Genomic DNA, 23,748 nt, shown 5'->3' with positions numbered 1-23,748 from the left:
TAAAATACGCAAGTGAAATAAAGAAATTGCATAGCAGTGTTTTAAAATGCCCGAGAATGTTTTAAGATTCCTATCGAGACAAATCACACTGTTCCAATATGCTGTATGAAGGCTGACACTTCAATGACAACAGTATATAAGAAATATATACTGGTAACTTCCATAGGAACACTTGGTAACTTGCATAGGAACAGTAAGATCCAAGTGGCAGTGAGAGACGGAGGGAACAAAGAAGCAGTGAACATTTTCTGTTTCTCTTTTAGGTATCTTCTCTAACTTGGTGGAAGGGGGCTATTTGGCTTTGTTGATGTAACAAAAGCAAGGAAAAGGAAGAAACTTCAAATAACTGTGACCCTTTCCTGCTGTTTCATTCTGCCTGTTTTCATTGTTTTGTCCTCAATTTATTTTACATTTTTGCATAAACAGTTTTTCCATTGGTTTTTTTAAATACTTCATATATCACTTTCAAAGGTTGTATATGGACCTTGACTTTGTGCCACCAGAAAAATTGTTATGGTGACACAAAGGCTGTGGAAACAGACATCCATGCCCCTTGTTACACTTCAAATGCCCACAATATAGGTGGTCTGATTTTGTGCTGCTATTTTGCAGCCAGTGTCTGCTTTAAGACAGGAGAGCATACACAGCCTGAAGCTGCCTGCATCCTCCAGCTGCCCTGAGCAGGGACTTTTGGGGCTTCAGGGACCCAATCCTGAGTGCAGGGACTTGGGCCATGTAGGATCAGGCTCCTGAAGCCCTGGGAGCATCTGTCTGGGTTTCCCTGTTTGGGATTCCCTGGGTGTGTCTACAAATGAGGAAACCTTGGTTTCCTTGTTTGGAGAGATGCGCACCTAGGGAATTATCTGGGCACCTGTCTCTGCAAACAGGGAAACCCTGGTTTTCCCCACTGGTTGAGAAATTATTCCTATCCAGGAAACGGCAGGAGCCAGATCCCATGGGGCAACAGGGCAACATCTGTTTCGCTGATCCATTTCATTTGGTGATGTCTGTTTGTATCCTTAAGAAAGCTTTGGAATCATAAGAAAATTGTCTTCTGCTCTGCAGACTTCAGGGACATGTTGCAAATTTCAGTGATATCCTGTGGACTGCAACAGGTTTGCTTAAAGATATATACTCTTATAATCAAGTCTTCATCATAGTTTCTTTCAGGTATTGATATGATCTCAGTGGATGGACCCAAGACAGAATGTGTCTGAGGAGGTAGCAATCTGTAGGGTTTAGAGTTTAAATTAAAATATTTTCTTCTTTTTAAGCACTGTTACTTCTCATCTCATTTTTTGTGGTATTATTTTGCAGGGTCACCAATCCCAGTAGGCATTGATGTGCAGATAGAAAGCATTGACAGCATTTCTGAAGTTGACATGGTAAATTTTATGATAATTGTTGTGTTACTAAAACTAATGGAATTCATAATTGTAATGAAAACTCAGGGGTCACCGATGTCTCAAAAACAGCCCTCCAAAATGCTGATCTAGAATGGTATAATTAAAGAAGTAGAGTTTTAAGAGGGTATTTTCTTTTCTCAATATGCAGGAGTAATGCCCACTGAAAGTAATAAGTATTACATGAGATTATGTGCTGGATTGTTCACTTGTGCAGGAGAGAAGGACACAGCATGTAAAGCTCTGATTTTTAAAAAACTGAGCACCCAGCTATTCCTATTGTTTTTGGTGTGAGCCCTTAGGTGCTCTGTATTTACACTGGTTCCTAGTCATGTTTATCCCCAGGTTATAGCTTATGGTTAAACACATCCATCAAGAAACCTTTAGTGGCCTCTTTGTGCTAGTTTATAACTGCATTGATTAATACATAATATTGAATGCCTTGTGAAACGCAATGAAAATTTAAGTGTAGCTACACTACTGTATACAGTAAAACTTATAGTGTAGCCAAATTTAGCCAGGTGCTAACTGGAACAGGAAAAAATATATATCCTTGATGAACAACTCTTTGCCAAATGCCAAGTTCCTCAAAACATGGCACGATGAAGCTTTTCAAAGAAAAGATCATAGATCCTAACATTCAGAAACAAGATATTTTTCTCTAGCTCCATTCTTGGAAACAGTTGAATAGGCTTGAGGCAGATACCCAGCATCAAAAATTTCCTCCCAAATGGTTAATTTTTTTTCAAAGTTATAGTCAGCTGAAAACAGGTTCTTAGAATAGAAAGTAACGGGAAACTAAATAAAAGGCAGTGCTACTGGTTCTGTCCACAGCAGTGGGCAAGAACATACCTTTCATCTATAGCGAATTTCAATACATGGCACTTATGTGTTATGTGGGTTTGTTATGCTGGAGTACATCTGGTGTAGTCACAGACATGTAGCTGAAATCAGTTCTTTCCTGGTGTGTGTTAGATTTAGGAATTTTGATTTATTGGATGAAACTAATAATGATATGTATGCATATAAATAGATCATGGCAAGAGAAAGAGCAGAAAGCTCTTGCTGGGTGTATCCCCGGAGTCTTCTTGCTGTGTCAGTTCTGGGTTTGGAACACACAGAACAGGAGCAGGTGGGCAAGGCTTAATTTCCAGCCTCAAGAGAGTTGTGTAGCAAGTCCTCAGTTGCCTGAACTACTAGTGCTAGCTAACTGGAGCAAACAACAGACATCTCAAAGGCATCTCTCGTCCACAACACTCTCTTTCAATGCTCTGGAGGCCTCACTGTGGTTTGAGGATTCTGCTTATGAAGCTCAGAGACATAGTTCAAAGTTGTGTGGCCTGATTACTTTTACTATTTATCATTGCTGTATTCAGAAGCAGGACAATAACACATGCTTTCATCCTTTTAATTTACACAAAGGACTTCACAATGACTTTATACCTCAGACATTACTGGAAAGACGAGAGGCTTTCATTTCCTAGTACCAAAAATAGAAGCATGACCTTTGATGGAAGACTGATAAAGAAGATCTGGGTACCTGATGTGTTCTTTGTCCACTCCAAGAGATCTTTCATCCATGATACAACTATGGAGAATGTCATGCTCCGGGTATACCCTGATGGCAATGTACTCTTCAGCCTACGGTAAGATCAACGTTGCCTTATAAGTATCAGTAGCAAGATATGACATGAATAATTTTGCCTGCCTCAGCAGGTCAAGCTCAGAAGTCATTGTACTACCTAGTGAGAAAGTATCTGGTATCTTTGCCATTAAACATCAAGTCTTCCCAATAAAGTTTGTTTTTAGCTTATTCCAGGGCTGTCCAATTGGCAGCCTGCATGCTGCTTGTGCCACCTAAGGGGTTAAATTATACCCCCTTCCCCTCCCCCTCCCAGGTCTCTCCTCCCAGGCTCCCCTGGCCCCTAGTCCCCTTATCACTCCAGCTGGTGCTACAGCCAGGGCCCTTGGCTCACCCTCTCTTCTCTAGTTTTCCCTAGAGGGTAGTTAAGATAGAGCAGGGCAGGGTAGGTGGTATGGCTCAGCACACCCTGCAGTGCCAGGGGAACCTGTGCCATAGTGCAGGGGGAGCCTGCAGCCAAGGAGGCGTGTGGGGGGAGGAGTAGGGGTGCAGTGCAGTGGGGGTGGGGGAGCTGCCACCCATATGGTGCTGGGGTATCTTACTGCCAGGGAGATGAGGGGGCCTAGAGCCCCTGCCGGTGTGGGCCATGCAGTGTGTGACCCTTGGCTGCTAAAAGGTTGGATAGCCCTAGCTTATTCAGTACTGTGAGGGAGTGGGGCCTAGGAGTGGCCGTGAACTCCCTAGCGCCCCCTACCGTCACGTTAGGGTGGACTAGGCACCCTTGAATCCTCGCCTGCCACGACTTTGCTGTTTAACAGGTTAAATGGGAGGCTGCCTTTGTTCCCCTAGTGAACGGTATGTTTGTTCTTGCCCCTACTCCAAATGGGGCGCCTCTGTGTGCCCCTCCCTTAAGGGGTATGCGTGCCTCCAAACCTCCCCTTAAGCATGCCCCAAGCCTCGCAGCTGTTCCATGGGACGTTGTACAGTCCCCTGCCCCTCAGGTGCTCTCTCCCTGGCACCCTGGGCTCGTCACCCGCCTGGCGCCCCCTGGGCTGGGCTCCTACCCACCGGCCTGTTACCGGCGCCCTGGGCCTGTCTCTCCACTGTCCGGCTACCACCGGCGCCCCTGGGCCTGGCTCATCGCCGCCGCCCTGTTCCCGGCGCCCCTGGGCCTGGCTCGTCACCGCCGCCCTAGCTCCCACTATTCACTCCAATGTCCTGCTACTGGTCAATATCGAATTGGGCTCAGGTGGCCGGAGCCTTACCTGGCCTCCCCGACCCTACTGGGTCTTTGCCAAGAATCCCGGGTTGGGCTCAGGCGGCCGGAGCCTTACCTGGCCTCCCTGACCCTACTGGGTATTGCCAAGAATCCCGGGTTGGGCTCAGGCGGCCGGAGCCTTACCTGGCCTCCCCGACCCTACTGGGTCTTTGCCAAGAATACCGGGTTGGGCTCAGGTGGCTGGAGCCTTACCTGGCCTCCCCGACTCTACTGGGTCTTTATCAATCAGAGTCTGCCCCACTCTGGGGCCTGTGCCGCGCCTCTCGCACCCGCCGCCCCACCCTGGGGCCTGTGCCGGCCTCTCACGGCTGGGGCTACAACCCCCACTCAGCAAGCGCCCTCCTGGCACTCCTTATGCTGTGCCCACTGTGGCACTGTGCCCCTGCTGGGCACCAGGAACCCCCAAGCTGCTGGGGAGCTCCCGTGAGGCCTCCTCTCTCCCCTACAGTCCTCCAGACTAACTGTAACACAACACAAGCCACCTGGCTTCAACACAAAACACAGAGCCTCCTGCTCACAACACAAACACTGAGCCCCCACCAGGGCCTCCAACCCTACCTTTCGTCAAGGGGCTCTCATCCCCGGCATCATCGCAGCCAGTCAGGACCACAAGGCTGCCACTACCAATTCAGGCTGCTCAGCTCAGCCGCAGAGCTCCTACTCCTGCGGCTGCCAGAAGGGAACTGCTAGTCAGGCTCTGGCCTGGGCTGTTTATAAAGGCCTGGCCCTGCCCCCTTCTGGCCACATGACCTGCCTGGTTGCCCCAGCAACTGGCGGCTGGGCTGCCCCGGTGATTGGCAGCTCGCCTTACCTCATTCTCAGGCACGGAGCACCCCAGTGCCTCCGTGACAAGTACGTTGAGATTGCTACTCTGTTAATAAAGATGGCAGCTAAGGTCTGGTCCTTTATTTTTTAAATACAGAAAAAGGGGATCTTACGATCATCCTCAAGTTTCTGAAAATATTAATCTCTGCTTTCACTGAAGGGTCTTTAGAAATTGGTGCTGATGTGTACATCCATACCTACAGCTGATCCTGTGTCAGCTAACATGATTTTTCAAGTACAGGCAGTCCTTGACTTACAACACTTCAAGTTACGACGTTTCTCACTTACATTGTTTATAAATTGACACCTGCTTTAACTTTACAATGCCAGTTTCAACTTTACAACTCTTAATCCAATGAGACTCCACACCAGCAAACAAGCTCGCTACTTTGCTCATCTCCCTGGAGAACATCTGTCCAAACTTCCTTAGACACTTTCTTTAAGAAAGCAGCCAAGTCGCTACAAAAACCTACAGCCAAGACTCCTGAGAAGACTCCAGCCAAGAGCCCTTTTAAAAGTCCAACTAAGAGCCTTTCAAAAAGTCCAGCAAAGTCACCTCAAAGAAGTCCTTCCAAATCAATGATTGCTATTTACAATATAAATACATTAATGTAGCTATATTACTCATCTATAATTGATCAAGTACAAAATTCTGGGGTATTTTTGGTGAAAATAGGGTATCAGGCTTTGGTTCAGAAACCAGTCCCCCATTTATAACATTATTTCTTATGAGAAAATTGGTTCCAGTTACAATGTTTCGACTTTAGATGTGGTTTTCAGGAACCAATTGTGTCGTAAATCCAAGGACTGCCTGTAATTTAAATTCAGAATCTATCAGGATCATAGAATCGTAGGGAAGTGGAGCTGGAAGGAGCCTCACAAGGTCATTTAGTCCAGTCCCTTGCTCAAGCCAGGGTCATTCCTAACTAAACAACCCCATCCAAATGTCTAACCTGCTCCTAAAAATATCCAAGGATGAAGATTCCCCAACTTCTCTAGGCAGCCTGTTCCAATGTTTAACCATCTTCATAATGAGAAAGTTCTTCCTAATCTCCAACCTAAATTTCCCCTGCTACTTTATTCCTACTCCTGTCCCATTGGACCAAAAGAATAATCAATCTCCATTCTCTTTATAACGGCCCTTCAGGTATTTGAGGACCATTAGCAAATCCCCTCTCTGTATCTCCTCTCCAGACTAACATCCTTTTCTCCAGAATGGCTAGAGTTACTGAAGCTTGTTAATATTAGTGGCATAAGTATTAATGGATGCAAACAAATCCAGCATTGGCACTACAGCCAATACACTTCTCTGTTATTTTATGTATCAGTTTGTTGTGTGGTGGTTGAAATATTTACATTTTATTCTTTTTTTTTAATTTCACATGTAAATACAGAAACATCAAGGACTACAAGAACAGCTACTGTTGGAAAACTGTTACTTTTCATGTCAACCAGTGGTCAATGGTTTTAATTAATACTTCAATGCTCATTGTGTCTTTTTGTTCACTAAGTCCAATAAAACTACAAATTGTTGACAAACAGCAAAAACCTCTTCTCATATCTGCATGAAAGATATTAGCACTGATATTTTCCCCCAAAGGCACTGCCACTAATATCCATGGGAGCTACAAATGTACGGGGAAAGCAGGGTAGGTGGAGCTGATAACCTACTGAACAGCACAATGAAAATGATTTGCGTGGTGTTTTAAGCAAGAGCAGAAACATTAAGCAAGTACTTGCCCTTGCCATCATCAGTCCATCATTTATTTTCATATTGAGGGGACTTATGCACATCGGATGATGTGGCAAAGATTATTTAAAAGGACAACATTTTTCCTAGTGCAGAAGTCCAGCCTGAAGTTGTGAGGTATATAATTCCTATTGACCTGGGACTTAAATGGCACATAGGCTTTGTGTTGGCTTTTTTGATTTCAGTGCAATGTAAGCTTCAGCTTGTCATGTGACATAGATCAGAGGAAATGTTCTTTGGTTTAGATGAGGTTTAGAATGACTAAGACCATGCAGTGGGGTAGAAACCTGAGTTCCTTCAGTGTCTGTGTTCTGAAAGAATCAAATGTTCATAAAAAGCCTCCTTTGATATTGCTAGATTTACATTCAAAGGATACTGTTTAATCCATATCCGGACTATTTGCGGAAAATCTGCATATTCCCCATTTGTGTGTTCATAATACCCAGTATTAAATATTGCATTTCATTTATTTTTAAACTAGCTAACCTGGCCTTCATTCTATAAACCAACATACAGCTGCTGGTCACTGAGTCTTCTACAGCTACATAAACTGAAACCCACAAAAGTGTAAATTTTAAAGACATCAGCTTCAGAACATCATTTCAGTCAGTTAAAATCCTACACTTTTAAACACTCACAATACAATCATCAACCATGAGTCACGGAAATTCAATTATAACCACAACCAGATTTACCTTGAGTTTGACTCAATATAAAAATTCATTGGAGAATCCATGCAAAATGTCAAATCTAAGATAAGCTCATTACAGCATAGGGAAATGTAACACTAACTAAAACTATAGCCTGTATTTAAATGTGAACTGCTGCCTCTAACCTTTTATTTTATTTATTGGATAAAATGTTAGAACACTTATCATCCACATATTCATGGAAAACCAGATGGAATGACAGAATTAACATCCTTACTTGGTTTCTCCTGCAACCTAGGGCTCAGATGTTAAACATGCCAGCAATTTTTATATGTAAGATACCACGTGTGTTTGGCAGGGACAGTGTTAAAAATGAGGGTTTATCTTTTTATAGAATTACATTTTCTAGTTTTACTATGAAAATAGTTTTTGGAGTATGCTGTGCTACATTGCTATCTGTTTGGGTCTGCCCATGAGAAGATTTAGAAAAAGAAGCACCAAGAATTGTAAATTTTCCCTGTTGGTCTTGGTAAGATGTAAATTTGAAAGCATAACCAGTCATGAAAAGCCTTACAGTGAGAGCAAGTACCTTGAACCTCAGATAGGAGGGAGCAGGAATCCGGCAGCAGAGTGATTAAAAATTGAAGAAGACAAGCAAAAAGTTAGAAAATATTGTTTTGGTTTTTATATAAACCATTTTCCTACCAGTTTGGATTTACCTTTTAAACAAAAAGGTCATTTCAGGATCACTCAAAATGACAAAGAACAAAATCTTTAGCAGGGCCAGGATTCTACCCAAATAACTTGAGATTTCACAGTAAGATGCTGCTAAGTCACCAATTCTTTTTAGACATTATAAACATTGTCATTATTTTTTTTCTTGTCCCTTTTGTAGGATAACAGTTTCTGCCATGTGTTTCATGGATTTCAGTAGGTTTCCTCTGGACACACAGAATTGTTCTCTAGAACTGGAAAGCTGTAAGTTTGACTCTAGCATGACAACATGTACTTTATATATGTGTTCTTATCCACAGTCCAGTTTGTCCATAGTAGTTCCCCCTCAGGAGACACTCTGGGCATGTCTACACATGTGCATTTACTGCACAGTAACCAGAATTACTGTGCAGTACAGGTGCACGTCTACATGTGCATGCTCTTACCATGCAGTAAATATGGTGACTTATGCTGACTTGAGCGATTAGTTACTGCTCAGTAATACATGTGTAAATGCCTTACTGCACAGTAACACTGTGTGTATGGACTGACTTAGCATTTACTTTAGTCCCAAGTCAGTCCACACAGTATTAATGTGCTTTCACACCTGCATGTGTATACACTGGCCTATTCCTACTTACTGTGCAGTTATTTACAGTGCAGTAAATTTAAGATGGCATAAATGCACATGTAGACAGTGAAGTCCCCTGTTTCATTAGCTTTGAAGATAAGCCTTTTAGTCTTATCAGGAAACACACGCCTGCACTTACCTGCCTCTCCGGTGGCAGGGAGGGGAGGGCGGGCTGCTGGTGGACAGAGCAGACCCTGGGCTGGCGGGGGCTGGTGCTTTCCTCCATGGCAGCAGTGGCTCCCTCCCAGGCAGTAGCTGCCCGCAGGCACCTGGCTTAGATGGTCCCAGGGGGCACCACAGCCACAGAGGGAAGCGCCGGGCCCCTGCACAGCTCAAGTAGGCAGGCAGGCTCTAGGGGAAAAAAAAAAAGGGTCAGGCTCACTGCTTTTTTTTTTTCCTTAGGTGGAACCTGCCTTCCCAGGCTGCTGCCAGGCTGCCTGCAGGGCTTCTTGCAGAGCCCCTGAGCTCTAAGAAGCCCAGTGCTTCACTCTGCAGCTGTAGGACAACAAACTAAACTAGCTGGAGGAGTGTTAGTTTGCTATGCCCCAAGTCATTTAAGGCGTATTATGCCGCCAAATTTGCTACAGTGGCTGGAATTACTGCGCAATACACTGCTGATGCATGCAAACACCAACACCATTAAAGCGGTGCAGAAGCATTTAACCCACTTTAAAGTGCTGGGCACACATCCCCTCAAGGAAAACCATGACAGCCTTGTCTTGGTAGAGCTGGTAATCTAGCTTTTATTCTCTTGTAGATGCTTACAATGAAGATGACCTGATGCTGTACTGGAAACATGGGAATGAGTCATTAAGCACAGATGAGCACATCTCCCTTTCCCAGTTCTTCATTGAAGAGTTCAGTGCTTCTAGTGGACTAGCTTTCTACAGCAGTACTGGTATAGTAAGCTTGGTGGCATTAGAAGATAGACACATAGCTCTACCACATGCAGACACCCATTTTCTCTTTTATTTGACTATTAATAAATGATGATCATCATCATCACCATCATCATTAAAACACTTAGAATTAAATAGATGCAGAACTGTTCACTCACAATGGATTTGTAGTCTATACTCTGGCCTCTGGTTCTTTTGGATTACAGTACTATATTTACCTAAAATCCAAGATGACATCAAACTGAAGACACCGCCTCATTAATTTGATTCTATACATGGAAAATTATAAATATGTTATAACTTAATTATAAACGTGTTCTAATTTTCCATGTATAGGAACTAAGTACTGGGGGATCATCTTAAATTTGTCCCCAACCAATGGGTGGGGGGGAGTTGGGGAGGGCAAGCAGCCTGAACCTTGCACCTTGCTCCCCTACCATTCCCCCCCAGACCTGCACCCTTCTGCCTGTCCCTCCCACTTGTCCTTCCACCTGTCCTTGCTGCTTGTCCCCCATCCCTCTGCTTGTCCACCATCCCTAAGAAAAAATATGCTACCTCTGGTTGTGGAACAGAAATTTGAAAATGAAGCATAAACAAAAAAAGTAAATGTAAATGCCCTGCTATTTGCCCCCCTTTAACCCTTGCTGCTGCCCCATTCCCTGCCTGATCCCCCATGGGTACTGTTTTCAGATCATGAGTGCGGGATGCTGTCCCTCCCATTGATGTGCTGCTGCTACATCCCCTAACCCATGTTCCTGCCCCATGCCCTGCCCCATGCTTCTGCTTGGTAGGAGTACAGATCAGGGGATTCAGCAGCAGTGTGGGTTAGGGAATAGGACATAGCTTGTTGGGGGATGGGGAGGCAGCATGGGTCAGGAGATGCAGCAGCCCTGCAAGTACAGGGGATGGGATAGAAGTGCAGGTCCCTCATCCCATGCTGCTGCTCCATTCCCCATCCAATCGCAACCTAATCCCCACTTTGCGTTGCCGCCCTAACCTCTACCTGATCCCTTATCCAATCTCTGACCTGTGCTGCTGCCCTATCCCCCACTGGATCCCAACCCAATTCCCCACAGGTGCTGCCTGATCCCCTGCCTATCCCTGACTCAGACTGACACTAGCCCTAGCCACTCACATGCACTCACTGGATTTCTGCTGACTCTGCAGTTCTAAGCAGCAGTGGTGGCGGCAGCCTGGGCAGCTCCAGCTCTGGCCCTGGGCTGATATTGAGGCCAGAACAAAGACGGAGCTGTGGTACTCATCTCCAAAATAAGGCTTGTTTTTCTCCCTGTTGACAGAGGAGAAAAAATGTCATATTGGATTTAAGTGTGTGTGTGTAACATTCTCCTGCTGTAACACAGTGGGACTGTGTAATCTTCAAACTCCTGATATGAAAAAAATAGGAGCCTAAAAAAGAGTAGAGTATGCGATCTTTCCAGTTTTTGCAATATGTGGTGCTTTTTGTAAAGCTTTTGCAGCTCTGTGGTTACCTGAAAGTCTCAGCTTTTGCTTTTAAGAAAAAATATGCTACCTCTGGTTGTGGAACAGAAATTTGAAAATGAAGCATAAAAAAAAAAAGTAAATGTAAAGAACCTCAAATGTAGTATTTTCTAAGATCCCTTAACTTTTTGAGGCATGCCTCATGATTTTGAACAACCTGGGGTTGGTTGCATAATGAAAACGAACCAGTGATCAGCGTGCACATCACAGCTGAGCACATGCTAATTTAATGGTTCAACAAATTTTCCATGTTTATTCAAAAGGTTTCAGAGAATGCATTATAGTGCATTTGAGTGAGTGTATCTATATGTGATTTTTACTGCAGAGCTGCCTAATTAGTTCCTCAGTAAACATCTCTGTGTCTACATATGTGCCCCTATTAGGCACATGAAACGAGTACTAGCCTGCACCAGAGTTTATTTGTTGTGTAGCAGTACACCTGCAGACACCGCCTGCCAGAGTTTATTTGTTGCCCACCAGCTAGTCCTGCACTGAAGCTCCCTTGTGTCCCAGCCAGCCCCTCTGAAGTATGTGGGGGCCAGTCAGAGCAGCCCTGGGCTGGCAGACTAACCCCTAGGATCCCCTGCCAGGAGGGACTGCTCCAACCAGGCTCCATGGTCAGGGCATGAATAAACTCTGCAGCTTATTGCTCCTGAGTTAATTACTCCAGGGTGCACCTTCAAACAGTGCTCCCAGGAACAAAAACTCTGGAGCATGTACACTATTGGATATGTAGACACACCCAGCATGTTATAGTTATGAATTCATGCAAGTCTGTTTCTTCAATTCTCTGCATAGTGTATGCACAATCCTAAATAATGAAATACTTTGATATCTAAATGCACTCTAAAAGTACTTTTAACTGGTTAAAATGGCTTGCCTGTGCTGTTGTATGAATCAGTTCATTTCAGTGAAGAAAATGCTTCTCAGTTATCAGGACTAAATAGTGAAGTAGACATGATTTCATATAATATGGTGAAGTGCACAAATCTTTAAAAAAAATTTTGAGGCATGCAGAAAAAGATACACACAGGTTTATTGACATTGCTTTATTTATGGGACAACTGATTTTCACAATCTAGATAAAATTAATTACAATTTGCAATATTTGTTCTGTAGTGGCTGATATAGCAATATTAGTAAAGGGTGCAAGGTTTATGATGCAACTCAGCTAAACCTGGAAGAATTTACAGTTTGGGCTGACTCTTCCTTTTTACCTTGTGCTGTTGAGGAACAGTGACAAAACTGTATAATGTAAAGATAAAATGTAATATGTAGATAAAATCTCTAGTCAGAAAAATAACTGTGTGAATACATCAGTGGGGATCTCTCTATTTATTGTGCATCACTGTTGGCCACATCAGGTATGCTTATTTTACAAGGAGGGTGATGGGAAGTACCTGCCAGTACCATATGATGAGGTGAGGCTTGGAGAATCAAATAGGTTTCCTTCTTACCTCATTCATTCTCATCAATAATAAAACTTCTGCAGAACAAACAAGGTTTTGAGTGGTATGCATGCAAACTCACTGACTTTATATCAGGTCCTCACTGCCACCTGTGCAATCCCAGGGCCTGCCGTGAGCTTACAAAGGTATCACAGATAGGAATATAACAAGAAGCTAGTTAATGATATGCTGACTCAGCAGGGTAGATCAGTAAAAAGCAAAATAGATGTTTTTACCATTGAATTCACCATGAGTGGATCTAGGATTCTGAAAGGGGGGTGTAGATGGTGTGATGAATCAACACAACACATGTTTTTCTCCAGTTAACAAGAAACTAGAAAATGCAGTAATATCCTAAGGGTCCAGCGCTGTATTATTCGGTTTAAATAAAAAAAACCCCTAAATACAGCTTTGTTGGAATGTGCACTAATTTTCTAGATTATATATTAAGTTAAAGAAACACACCAAACTAGGCAAAATAGTAAAAAATATTGTTTTTCAGTCCAGTTGTTATTATAGTTAAATGTACATGCCTTATTCAGATTTGTAATACAAAATTTAGCCTTCTTGAGCATCTTGACATTGTATCCAACACTTCACTGCTACTCATTTCCACACCTGGGTTACTGTTCAGCTGAATTAAAATTACCACACCTGAGTTAAGGTTTTTGGCTATACCTAAAAACAGTCTGTGGGCCTATGAAATAGAAGGGAGATATTACCAAGAATGGTTAACAGACAGCAAAATTAAAGGATAGCTTGATTAATGGAACATTAAGGCCTTCAAAAAAGGAGGGTGGGTTGTTAATATCTGTGGAGGGAAGAGAGGTTAGCAGGAATCAGGTAGTCAATTGACTCCCTCAGCACTGTCCTAGTAGAAATGCTGCTGTCTCTATCAGCCAGTTGGGTGGAACAGGAATCCAAGAGGGGTGCAACTGTACCATTGCACCTTGCCATGGATCTGCCCCTGGAAATCACTGACATATGGCTGAATAAATGCAGAGAGCAAATCCGATGAGTAAAATGGGGCCATTTTTGTGTAATCGCTTCTCAGGACAGAACATTACTTTAGCTTGGAGCTTCCTAGCTTGTGCTGAGTTTTATTATAGCCAGGAGGCTGTATTTTCTTCTGCTTTTTTTTAACTTTTCATTTGACTGAAGATGATTATTAAATGCAGACCAGCTCCTTTTAGTTAAGTAATACTAGTGAGCAAGTGCATGGCTCGGACCGGCACCCTCCTGCTGGGAGGGATTACCCACAGCAGAATGAGTACAGAAAATGTCCATATGGAGCTCTGCCTGCTAAGATCAGGGGCAACCTTCTCTGGGCACCCCTTAACCACCATGTTTGTCTTCTTCCCAGTTGAAGCCTCTTTCAAATTCTCCCTCCTCTGGAGAGAAATTCTGCAGGCAAGTTCATAACATTAAGCCATCACAGTTCTCCAGTTCTCGGTCCCCTCCCAGGGCTTTCCCAAGAAGGAATTCATCTGGACAGTCATTCTGAGAAAATTATTTTAAAAAGTAAAAATCCTATCCCAGGTTGAAACCATGTAATCCGTGAGTTATTTTAGACAGGATTATCGTTATTATTAAGTTATAAGTTCCTAAAATAGCCTGTTATCTGGGCACGGCTGCCCAGTACAAGCTCATTCATCCTTCTGTTCTTATTCCAAAGGCAGATTCTGACCCGCTAGCCATTTCTTTCTCTCTTTTTTATTTTAACCTCGCTCCATACTCTAAAACTCACTGCACTCCAGTGCAGCACAGTGACACGGGTGATTCACTAGGTGGCACTCTTCCCCCTGAAGTCATCATGGAATAACTATTCCAACATGGACAAACAAAAGGGAAATACCTTGATTTAGTAAAGTGAGGTCTGGCCATGAAACACCCCATACTTCTTTTCATGTGAGTAGAAGTATTAGCTTGCTGTTTTGACAAAGGAAATTACTTTCTGCCTGACTGTGTTCTTCCTGAAGTTACAGTTTCAATGTTTTTTTTTATTTTTTATTTTCTGCCTTCAACTGTGACATAATATTTTATTGCATCTTTAAAGAACAGGGATGTTCCATTCACAAAATGGCTTTTTTTTTAGGGCAGGGGGAAGAAATTTGTAAAGCAATTTGGAATGAGAGTCATGGTATAAACTAAGGTGCTCGTCTTATATATTATTTATGATGTGATAAGGGCAAACCAGTGGAAAGGATCTAGTGGAAATAAGCTGAGTGCTGATCTTTATAAAAACACTAACCTCTTCTCCCCTCACTCTTTCTTTCAACAGGTTGGTACAACCGACTCTTTATAAACTTTGCCCTAAGGAGACACATTTTCTTTTTTGTGCTACAGTCTTATTTCCCAGCTATGCTGATGGTGATGCTGTCCTGGGTTTCATTTTGGATTGACAGAAGAGCTGTCCCTGCCAGGGTATCACTAGGTAATCCTTGAAGGGATGTTTTGGGAGGGGAAGATGGGAAAGCAAGGAGGACTGTAGTTAGCTTAACCAAGTTCTGGTGTGCAGTACATGTGAGCAAACGCATTAAGTAGCTTCCTGAGTTACACCATTATTGTTATACCACCTACATGTACCCCATCCTCTGGACATGGGGGAATGTTGCTCTCCACAGATCAGTTGTACTTTATTATAAAACTATCTATGACACGTGAGAGGGGGACACAAGAAAGATGAGTATGTATGAGTTTCCCTCTGTGGAACATCATTTGAACCTTTCTGTGTCTGCTCTCTATGGAAGTAGCAGACAATTTTCCCCTACCTTACCCCATATGGGTCAGAGGGTGTATGGCTACCCACCTGCCTCTGCATCAGTTCAGGGTCCTTCATCTTCCCCCAAGCCTTATGTTTCTAGCTTAAGGCTATGTACAGATGTTCAGTTTCTCCAGACAAAGTCCTTGCTCTCTCAGAAGAAACCATGAGTGTGCAGATGTTAATAATTTTTCTTCCAGAGCAAAAGTGGCCACTCTAGGCAAAAAATAACTTGGGAACAACCCAAGTGAAATGGCTTCCAGGAAACACTCAGGAGACTGAATGTCTGTTGGGCAGGGGTCAGCAACAGTTTTGGGCAGTGTCAAAAACACCTGCAACCTTGACTTGTAAGATGTTGGTACGCCAGGGGTGGATGGTGCGGGAATTGCAAGGGACCCAATACTTGATGTGGCAGCACAGCCCCAGCCCCTTCCCTGAAGCATGCATGCCAAGCAAAAGGCCTTTGCATGCTACTCTCTGGCATGTGTCAGGGGTTGCCTACTGCTGTATGAGCTACCTACCTGAGCTGCCTTGCTGCCATGTATTTCCACACAAAAATTTAAAACAAATTGACCCTAAATTCACACCTTCAGTTAATTGTATGAACCGTCCTGAGTGCTTGCATGTAGAAAAGCCCTTAATCCTTTATGTAATTTTGAAAATGTTACCTTTTAATGGCTTATGATTTTATTCACTAAAAGCCAAATCCTATCTTGTCTCTGTTCTGAGCCCTATAATTTTAACTCTGCACATCCTAGGATCAGGCCCATAAAGAGCTGTCTAGTCACTGTTTACAACATTAGTGTTTTATCAAAGATTGATTACTTCACATCATTCAGATTTCTCTCTTTGATGGCATAGCACTAATGGCTTTAGAATGAATATATCCAAGATTAATTGATCTCCAAAGATCTAACGGAGATTTCCTGTTATATCTAATATATCTCTAATGCTTCTGATTCCTACAGTTGTAAATTTAAGAATTGACAAGGGAATTCCCAGTTTTCATTCTTACTAACAGTTTTGGTTCTGGAAGCTGATTAAGTTCTTGTCTTACATTTAAGACGAGGGGAAACCTTGACAGCCCTAGTGAGTAAAACAAATTTGAGTGTATTAACAGTTCCAATAAAGAAAGTGTCTTTCTGTAGCCCTATTGACCTGTACAGAAAAACTATGTTTGGCTGTATAGTTAATGTGATGTGTCTTATTGGAGTAATGGATAATTTTAAATACGATATATAGAATATAAATTAATTGTTGGGCCAGTGAAATAACTAGCCCATCTGCTACGGCTATGGCATAAATGACTCTCCTATTCCTTTCATCTGTGAGAAACTAACATCAGGTTTTATTTTAAATAAAAAAAATGTCTTGAGTCCTGAAAGGTCATCTAAAAATATTGACAAGCCTGTGTTCAACTGCAGTTAGCAGCTTACCAATGCTCTTTCTTTAAATCATATGGAAGTTTCTATAGGAGAAGGGTAGGCAAGCTTTTCCATTTGCAGACTAGAATGACCCACCTGGGCTACTACTGGACCCTGCCACCACTTCCACTTGTTTTCCTGGCAACATGGAGAAGGTGGCTGCACAGAGAGTGGCTATGACTGGTGTTCATCCCCATAGCAGCAGGGGGACAGTGTCTGCAGAAAGTACTCCTACTGCCAAATGTCACTGAAACCCCATGTCTTTGAGCTGGATTCAGCCCACAGGCTGTAGGATGCTGACCCTTGTTACATGAGATTACACATCAGGTTTCCCTGAATAACCTGTTTGTATTACAGCAGTATATCCAAGATAATTTTTGATAAGCTTTATATTCCTGATCAGTGATTTGGATACCAGGTTATAATGCTTCACTTTCTAGTTTGTAAGCATCTGAATACATTTTTACTCTTGCATGGTACATTCAGAACCTCAGTGTTCAACTTAAATCTATAGATGAGAGAAGGGAAGATAAAGCTCCTGAATGTTTTAGTGAAGTTAAACTAGCCTAAAACTGGATTAACACATAGTGAATTGGGCCCAGTGATAAAGCTCATTGAGTAGAGCTGGTAGGAACTTTTATCAAAATTAAATTTTGACAGAGAACGTGTACAATTTCTCCTATAAAATATTTAAGCTTCCTAACCAGCTTTGTATTTTATTGTTGTAGTAATATTTTTTTCTGTTACAATAACAAATAGAACAGTTTTTCATTGATTATTTTCATCAAAAATTTAAGACTGCCATGATATCATCCAGGATTCTGACTTATGTAAACCAGTGATATCTTCTCACTCACAGTATTATAGCAGCTTGAAAAAAAAGACATAACTGGAATAAAAGCCTTAAATAAGGCAAACAACATAAACACTTTACAAGTGATTGGGCTTCCACGGAAAGGGAGGCTGAAAAGATTAGGGGTGAAATTTTGGATCCATGAAGTCAATGGGAAAAAACGCCCATTGACTTCAGTGTGCCCAGATTTTCACAGTAGGCTTGTTTTTTTCCAGAAAGGGAAGCTGTTGAGAAACTTCCTATAAGGACACACATTCAAGACATTCAGTTTGTGGGGGTGAGAAGAGATCTTGTTAATCTTTGAAACATGAGTAAAGAGACAAGAAAGTTGTGAGCCTGAATCCAGGAAGCACTGTCCAGTACAGACATTATTTACCCTGCTGAGAGTTGTGGGCCCTCTATAGGAAATTCACTTCCTACACACTGGTGTAATCAGCCCCTGTAACCCACCAATAAACAACGTTACTGAGGCAAATTCAGTAGTTTAGGATAGCTTCTTGCATACGGGAGCCAGAGTATCAGCTTAACTAACAGGCACAGGCAGTAATCCCTGGAGGACCTGGCCTGCACCTTACCACTAACCAGCACCTGCTGTCTTTGTGACTGCAATGTTTGGCTTCAATTCCACTAGTATGGAAGGACTAGTGAGGGCCTTTCACCATTTCAGTTCTTTTGTAGATACACTTTCCAGAGCCTTGTGTTCTGAATTATTAAAAGCTTTTGGCGTATTCTGATGTCAGTTTTTAAAAATGTAAGTGAAGATTCAGTACAAAGTCAAATAATGTGTACGTTTCATAGGGACTTAGACCAAAAAGGGCTGCTGTGATAATTTACTCTGACCTCCTGCATACCAGAGGCCACAGAATGTCATACAGGAATTTCTGCTGTGAGCTTTGAGTAAAGCAAATCTTTGAGAAATACATCCAAAGTTGATTTACCATAGCTAAAATGAAAAGAGAATATTATCTGTTCTCACCCATTCCAAGGGCAGGCAATTATTTTGGGCAGAAGGCTGCTTACTGAGTTTCAGCAAGCCATCGAGGGCTGCATAACAGGCAGCCCAGGGCAGATTAATATTAATTTTCTAAATTTTTTAGGGGCCCCATGAGCTGGATAGAATGGCTTGGCAGGCTGCATCCAGCCCCTGGGCTGCATTTTACCCAGCCCTGCTAAACTCTAGAGCAGCAGTAACTTTAATCAGGGAAAACACCCTTTCCCTGTACTCACTGATGCATTAGAGAAGTTTTAAACTTCCTTCTGAAACTCTGGGCATTGAGTAGCATTGAAAAGAGTGTATCAGGCTACATTAATTGGTCTATTCTGATATGGCAATTACTACATAGAGGGCATGTCTACACATGCACTCAACTGCACAGTTGTTACTGCGCAGTCATTTAGTACTTGCTGCCATTACTTTGCAGTCCCAGTGACCACATGGGCCATTTCTGACCCTACTGTACAGTAGCAATGAGCTGCTCTGCAGTAGCTCATTGCTACTGTGGAGTAGCATTGGCATCACAGCTTGTGCCTGCTGATGCTACATCACCATAGCAATGAGCTATGTTGCCATAGCTTATCACTACGGTGACACAGCATCTTGTGTAGATACTCCCAGTAGCTCCCAGTCCTTTTAAGCCATTTACTCTGTGGTGATTGCAGTACCCAAAATAGAGAGATACATTGTATTCAACACCAATGGAACTGCTTAATTAGAAAAGGTTGTAGAACTGCATTTGACATCACAGAGGAGTGCACTAGAAGTCCTGCTAGGACATCATAAAGTCTGGCCAGTCCTGTTGTGCTTTCATTGAGGCCATGTGTAAGAGAGAGGTAAATGGGAAGTGTATCAAGCCCAGTGCTTCCAGGAACACACAAAGCAGCAACATTTTATAAACCTTTTAACAGTGGTGCATCATACATACTTCATCTGCAGTTTCAAGAGTTGCAGTTGGCGAATGGTTTTCTGCTCCTTGTATTACAGGATCTCACCTCTATGGAGTTAGGACTAACTATGCTTTAGCACTTTCTGTGAACAATGGATTTCCCATTGTACAGGTGGAATGTATAAATGATCTATGGGTTGGGTACAGTTTTGAGCAGGTCTATAATGTTATCCTTTGTAGCGTGCTGTATGTGTCATAACCTGTGCCAAGGGGCTAAAGGGGTCCCCTCACATTCACAAAACTATGCTGAGCAAGTGGCCAGTCATTAGTTGAATGAAGCCAATTGGACTTTGCTCTATATTAATCACGTCTTTCTTTGGCAGGTATAACTACTGTGCTCACAATGTCAACTATAATCACAGGAGTAAGTGCCTCAATGCCTCAGGTGTCTTACATAAAAGCCGTGGATATATACTTATGGATCAGTTTTGTTTTTGTCTTCCTGTCTGTCATTGAATATGCAGCTGTGAACTATCTCACTACAGTAGAAGAGAGAAAACAACTAAAAAAAAGAGGGAAGGTATAAACTTGTGTATTTTGGTGTCATCAGACAGCCACGAGATATAGTGATGTGGCATTGTGTGGTGAAATTTGTGCTGTGACTGTGTCTTTGAGACCTTTTGACTAACTGGCCATTTGCTCTTATATCCTCTTTGGATGGTAGGAAAAATGGCTCTCCTCTCCTGGATACTTAAAATACAGTATTCCCTCTTCCCTTTTCCAGTGGCAAAAGCTAAGGGAGCTTCATCTCTCCATTTCTTTCTGCCACTTTTGGTAGCTGAGGGGAAAGAGATCTCTCTCCAGGGTCTTTCTCCTCATCCTTGGTGGTTGAGCAGTCCCCCTTTTTTCCCTCTCTTGGAGCTTGGGGAGGATAGGCTCTCTTTGTACCTGATTCCTAAAAGGGAGAGGCCATTTCTCCTTTCTCACTCCTTGTCCAGTTCTTTCTAGTCAGTTTTAATGGGGCAGACCAGTCGTATGATCTGCTTTTGCTCCCTGATCAGAAGAGTAGCCATGCAATTCATTAGAATTAGCTTTCTGAAGTGGACAGTCATGTTTACAAGTTAGAAATTTGCCCTTCCTGAATCATTTGTATGGTCCCCTTGCTTCCATGAACAATCCCAACTGTGAACTCCTTGGCTAGAAGAGCTGAGGAAAAGGGGACAGGCAAGGTCATATATATAGCACCAGTGATTTCCCTGTTTTATTCCAAGTTTTTGTGGAAAATATCTGTGGTGTTCCTCTAGCTCTAGGTAATTGGGTGATGCAGAAGGGCAAGTTGCCACAGGCAGAGGGCCAGCTGTCCGTGTTATACAGTAGTCCTGTTTTTTCCCCACCTATAGTTTTTTGAAAACAGAGAACGCCTATACACGAGCAGCAAGACTGCTCTGCCATGCTATAATTACAGCGCATCAGAGGAGATTCAGTTAATCCTGTCTGCTGGAGCATGGGGATTACCACGCTCCAGCAGACTCCAGCGTCTCATGTATCAGCATCCCTGCACTGGAAAGTGGTGGCAGGGGTACTTTAACTAAAGCTGCCATTTTTCAGCGCGGGGACGCTGATACACGATACTCTCCAGGTGCTTTAATTAGAGCGGCTCTCACAGCCGCTTAAATTAAAACACCACTCCCCACCCTGCTCCTGCAGCACTCCCAGAATGTCAACAGGGGAGACAATGTAGCAGATGAAAGTCTTATCAGTCCTACACCTCCTGCTAGACCATAATAATTATTATTTGTTGCCAGGTGCCTGGAGTGTATAATCTTGATGCAGTGCAAGCAATGGCCTTTGATGGCTGCTATCATGATACTGACCTTGACTTGGCTGATTTGTCAATGCACTCAGAAGAGAGCTCATCTCGGGGACGTGCAGCCAGCATCCCCAATGTGGACACAACGCGTGTAAAGAGGAAGAGATCCTTGAAAGGAAATATGGGCAGGATTATTTTGCAGAACAATCACGTCATTGACACATATTCCAGGATTATATTTCCAATCGTGTATATTATATTCAACTTTTTTTACTGGGGTTTGTATATATGAAAAGAAAACACTACAATCTGCCCATTGGCTTGTATGAGACAACATCTGAAATGCATGCTTAAAAAGAAGCCCAACAGCAACAGAGGAAATATCTAAACATCTCTGGAACAAGGTCACACATCAGACCAGGGAATGTCGGTTTGTTTGACAGCAAGAATATTCATTAAAAACCCCAGTGACCTGGCTTTGTAAGTGTTACTTCTAAAAGAGACAAGGGGTTTTAACTGGTCCATGCAGGGCTTCACAGTAGTAGTCTGAAGCCTTTGTAACTTCTGAAGTTGCTTATGGATTTTCATGTTACAGGGCCCTGCATCATGCTGCTAAATAATTGGTAGTTTCCTGAAATGAGTTGTCAATGCAGTCTTCAGTCTTTTATGCTATTCTATAACTACCCTTCCCTACTCAGCCTTTCTTTTCCTTTTCCACCTGTAATCCATGCTAGTGTAATGCAATCAGCACCATACGTCATCTTCAGATGGCTCTTGTCTTTATTTAGCTTGCTGTGCTCCTGTTTTTCTGGCCAACTTGTATATACCTCAGCAGCCTTTGTGCTTGGATGGTAGGTTGGGGTAAGGAGATGATAGGTAAGTAGTGAATTGGAAATCAGCTGCAGGCTGGAACTGAGATGTCATTGTACATTACAAAAATAGAGGTCCGTCTGATTTTGTTTGCATCCCTTTAGAAAAATATGTTTTTGAATGCTCCAAGATCATTGATCACTGAAGTAGTGAATATAGAGGAGTGCACTAAGTGTTCTGTAGGCAGTGCCACAACATCTGAAGGGCAGTCTGTTACCTGTGATTGACTGGATTGATAAAAAGAACAGAAAGAAATGTCCATGGTCTGTTATAGCAAGGTATGCCACTCGTTGTCCTTGTAGACCCAGTCCAAATCAGCCTCATGCAAACCTTTTGTCATCATCCCATCTTTTCTCTAAATTAACCAGATCAAACACTTGAATTCTTGAAGCTGAGACTTAAGAAAGCTCTGCAGGTAAAAAAGAAGTCTGTCATTATTACAAGATTCTTGCTATGCTGATTTTATTGTATGCATCGGTTTGGGTCTGTCACTCCTCTGGGTGTTAGAGGTTAAGAGTTAGGGTGAGGAGACATTGCATATGACTGCTTTGTTCAATGATTCTGACTGAATCTCTGAGAATGAGAACAAAGGCATGGAGGAAATAAAAGGGAACAGTTACAGAGCAGCAGTCACATTTTGCATGAGTTTGTCTCTGGGGTTCAGGCCAAACCTAGGACTGCTGGAAGAGGGGTAGACAAACATAAAAAGTAGTTCAGCAGCCCCCCCAAAAGGGTCAGATAATTGTGGAATTACTTGTATGGCTTTCCCAAATTGGCAGTACCTGGAATTCCTTGATCTCGTCTTGCATTTTAAAGTAACTACATGAATGCAACATGGAAATGCATGCTGGTAAGAAAATGTCCAAAAAGTAAATGTCTGCCAGTGCTGGGTTAAAATAATGGAAATGGAAATAAACTTGAAAGCATGAATCACTTTCTGGCTTGTATGATTTCACAGCTATGATGCTGTTTGTTCCTCAAATAATGAAATCTGTTATTTTTTGGAAAAAACTCATTTGTCAAGTTCCCAAACACAGAATTGGAAATGTTTGATTATGTGCTGAATACAGAACAACAAAAATCCCATGGACTGAGTGAGTATCTTGGCAGCCACTTTACTGTCAAACAAATGAACAGAGTTAATATGCCTTTGATACTGTTCCAGGGAATCTGTCATAGAGAGCAAAAGTATATTTCTGGGAATGGCATTGCTGGTGGGAGACTAGAGCCAAAGGACACACAGAACTTAGCAGCCTTGGCAATAACACATGAGACATCAAGCGCAGCAGATTTATGTAAAACAGTGAATGTGGCACCCTTATTGCTCCACTGCCACAGACCATGGGCTCCCTACGCTACCCAGTACGTAAGCTCCAGTCTGTTTGAGAAGGTCCCATGTAGTTGCTCCAGATGTGCGCTCCAAAATCTTTAACCACATAAGTGATGTAAAAATGTCAGTTTTTAAA

General features: G+C 42.7%; 1 protein-coding gene across 1 annotated transcript in view; it reads left to right on the top strand.

The window, feature by feature from the left end:
* GABRR3 (gamma-aminobutyric acid type A receptor subunit rho3) overlaps positions 1–23,187 on the top strand; it is a 42,764-nt gene extending 19,577 nt beyond the window's left edge. The window contains exons 3-9 of the mRNA XM_090031613.1: positions 1,318–1,385; positions 2,826–3,049; positions 8,385–8,467; positions 9,592–9,732; positions 14,963–15,115; positions 19,986–20,182; positions 21,408–23,187. Coding sequence (XP_089887739.1) covers positions 1,318–1,385; positions 2,826–3,049; positions 8,385–8,467; positions 9,592–9,732; positions 14,963–15,115; positions 19,986–20,182; positions 21,408–21,704 — 1,163 coding nt within the window. The 3' untranslated portion in view covers positions 21,705–23,187. The remainder of the gene's footprint in view (positions 1–1,317; positions 1,386–2,825; positions 3,050–8,384; positions 8,468–9,591; positions 9,733–14,962; positions 15,116–19,985; positions 20,183–21,407) is intronic.
* The last annotated feature ends 561 nt before the right edge of the window (positions 23,188–23,748 follow it).

The sequence above is a fragment of the Crocodylus siamensis genome, chromosome 1, assembly GCF_052110815.1.
Source record: "Crocodylus siamensis isolate JL-2025a chromosome 1, ASM5211081v1, whole genome shotgun sequence".
Classification (NCBI taxonomy): domain Eukaryota; kingdom Metazoa; phylum Chordata; order Crocodylia; family Crocodylidae; genus Crocodylus; species Crocodylus siamensis.
This window is presented reverse-complemented; position numbering and strand designations above follow the sequence as displayed.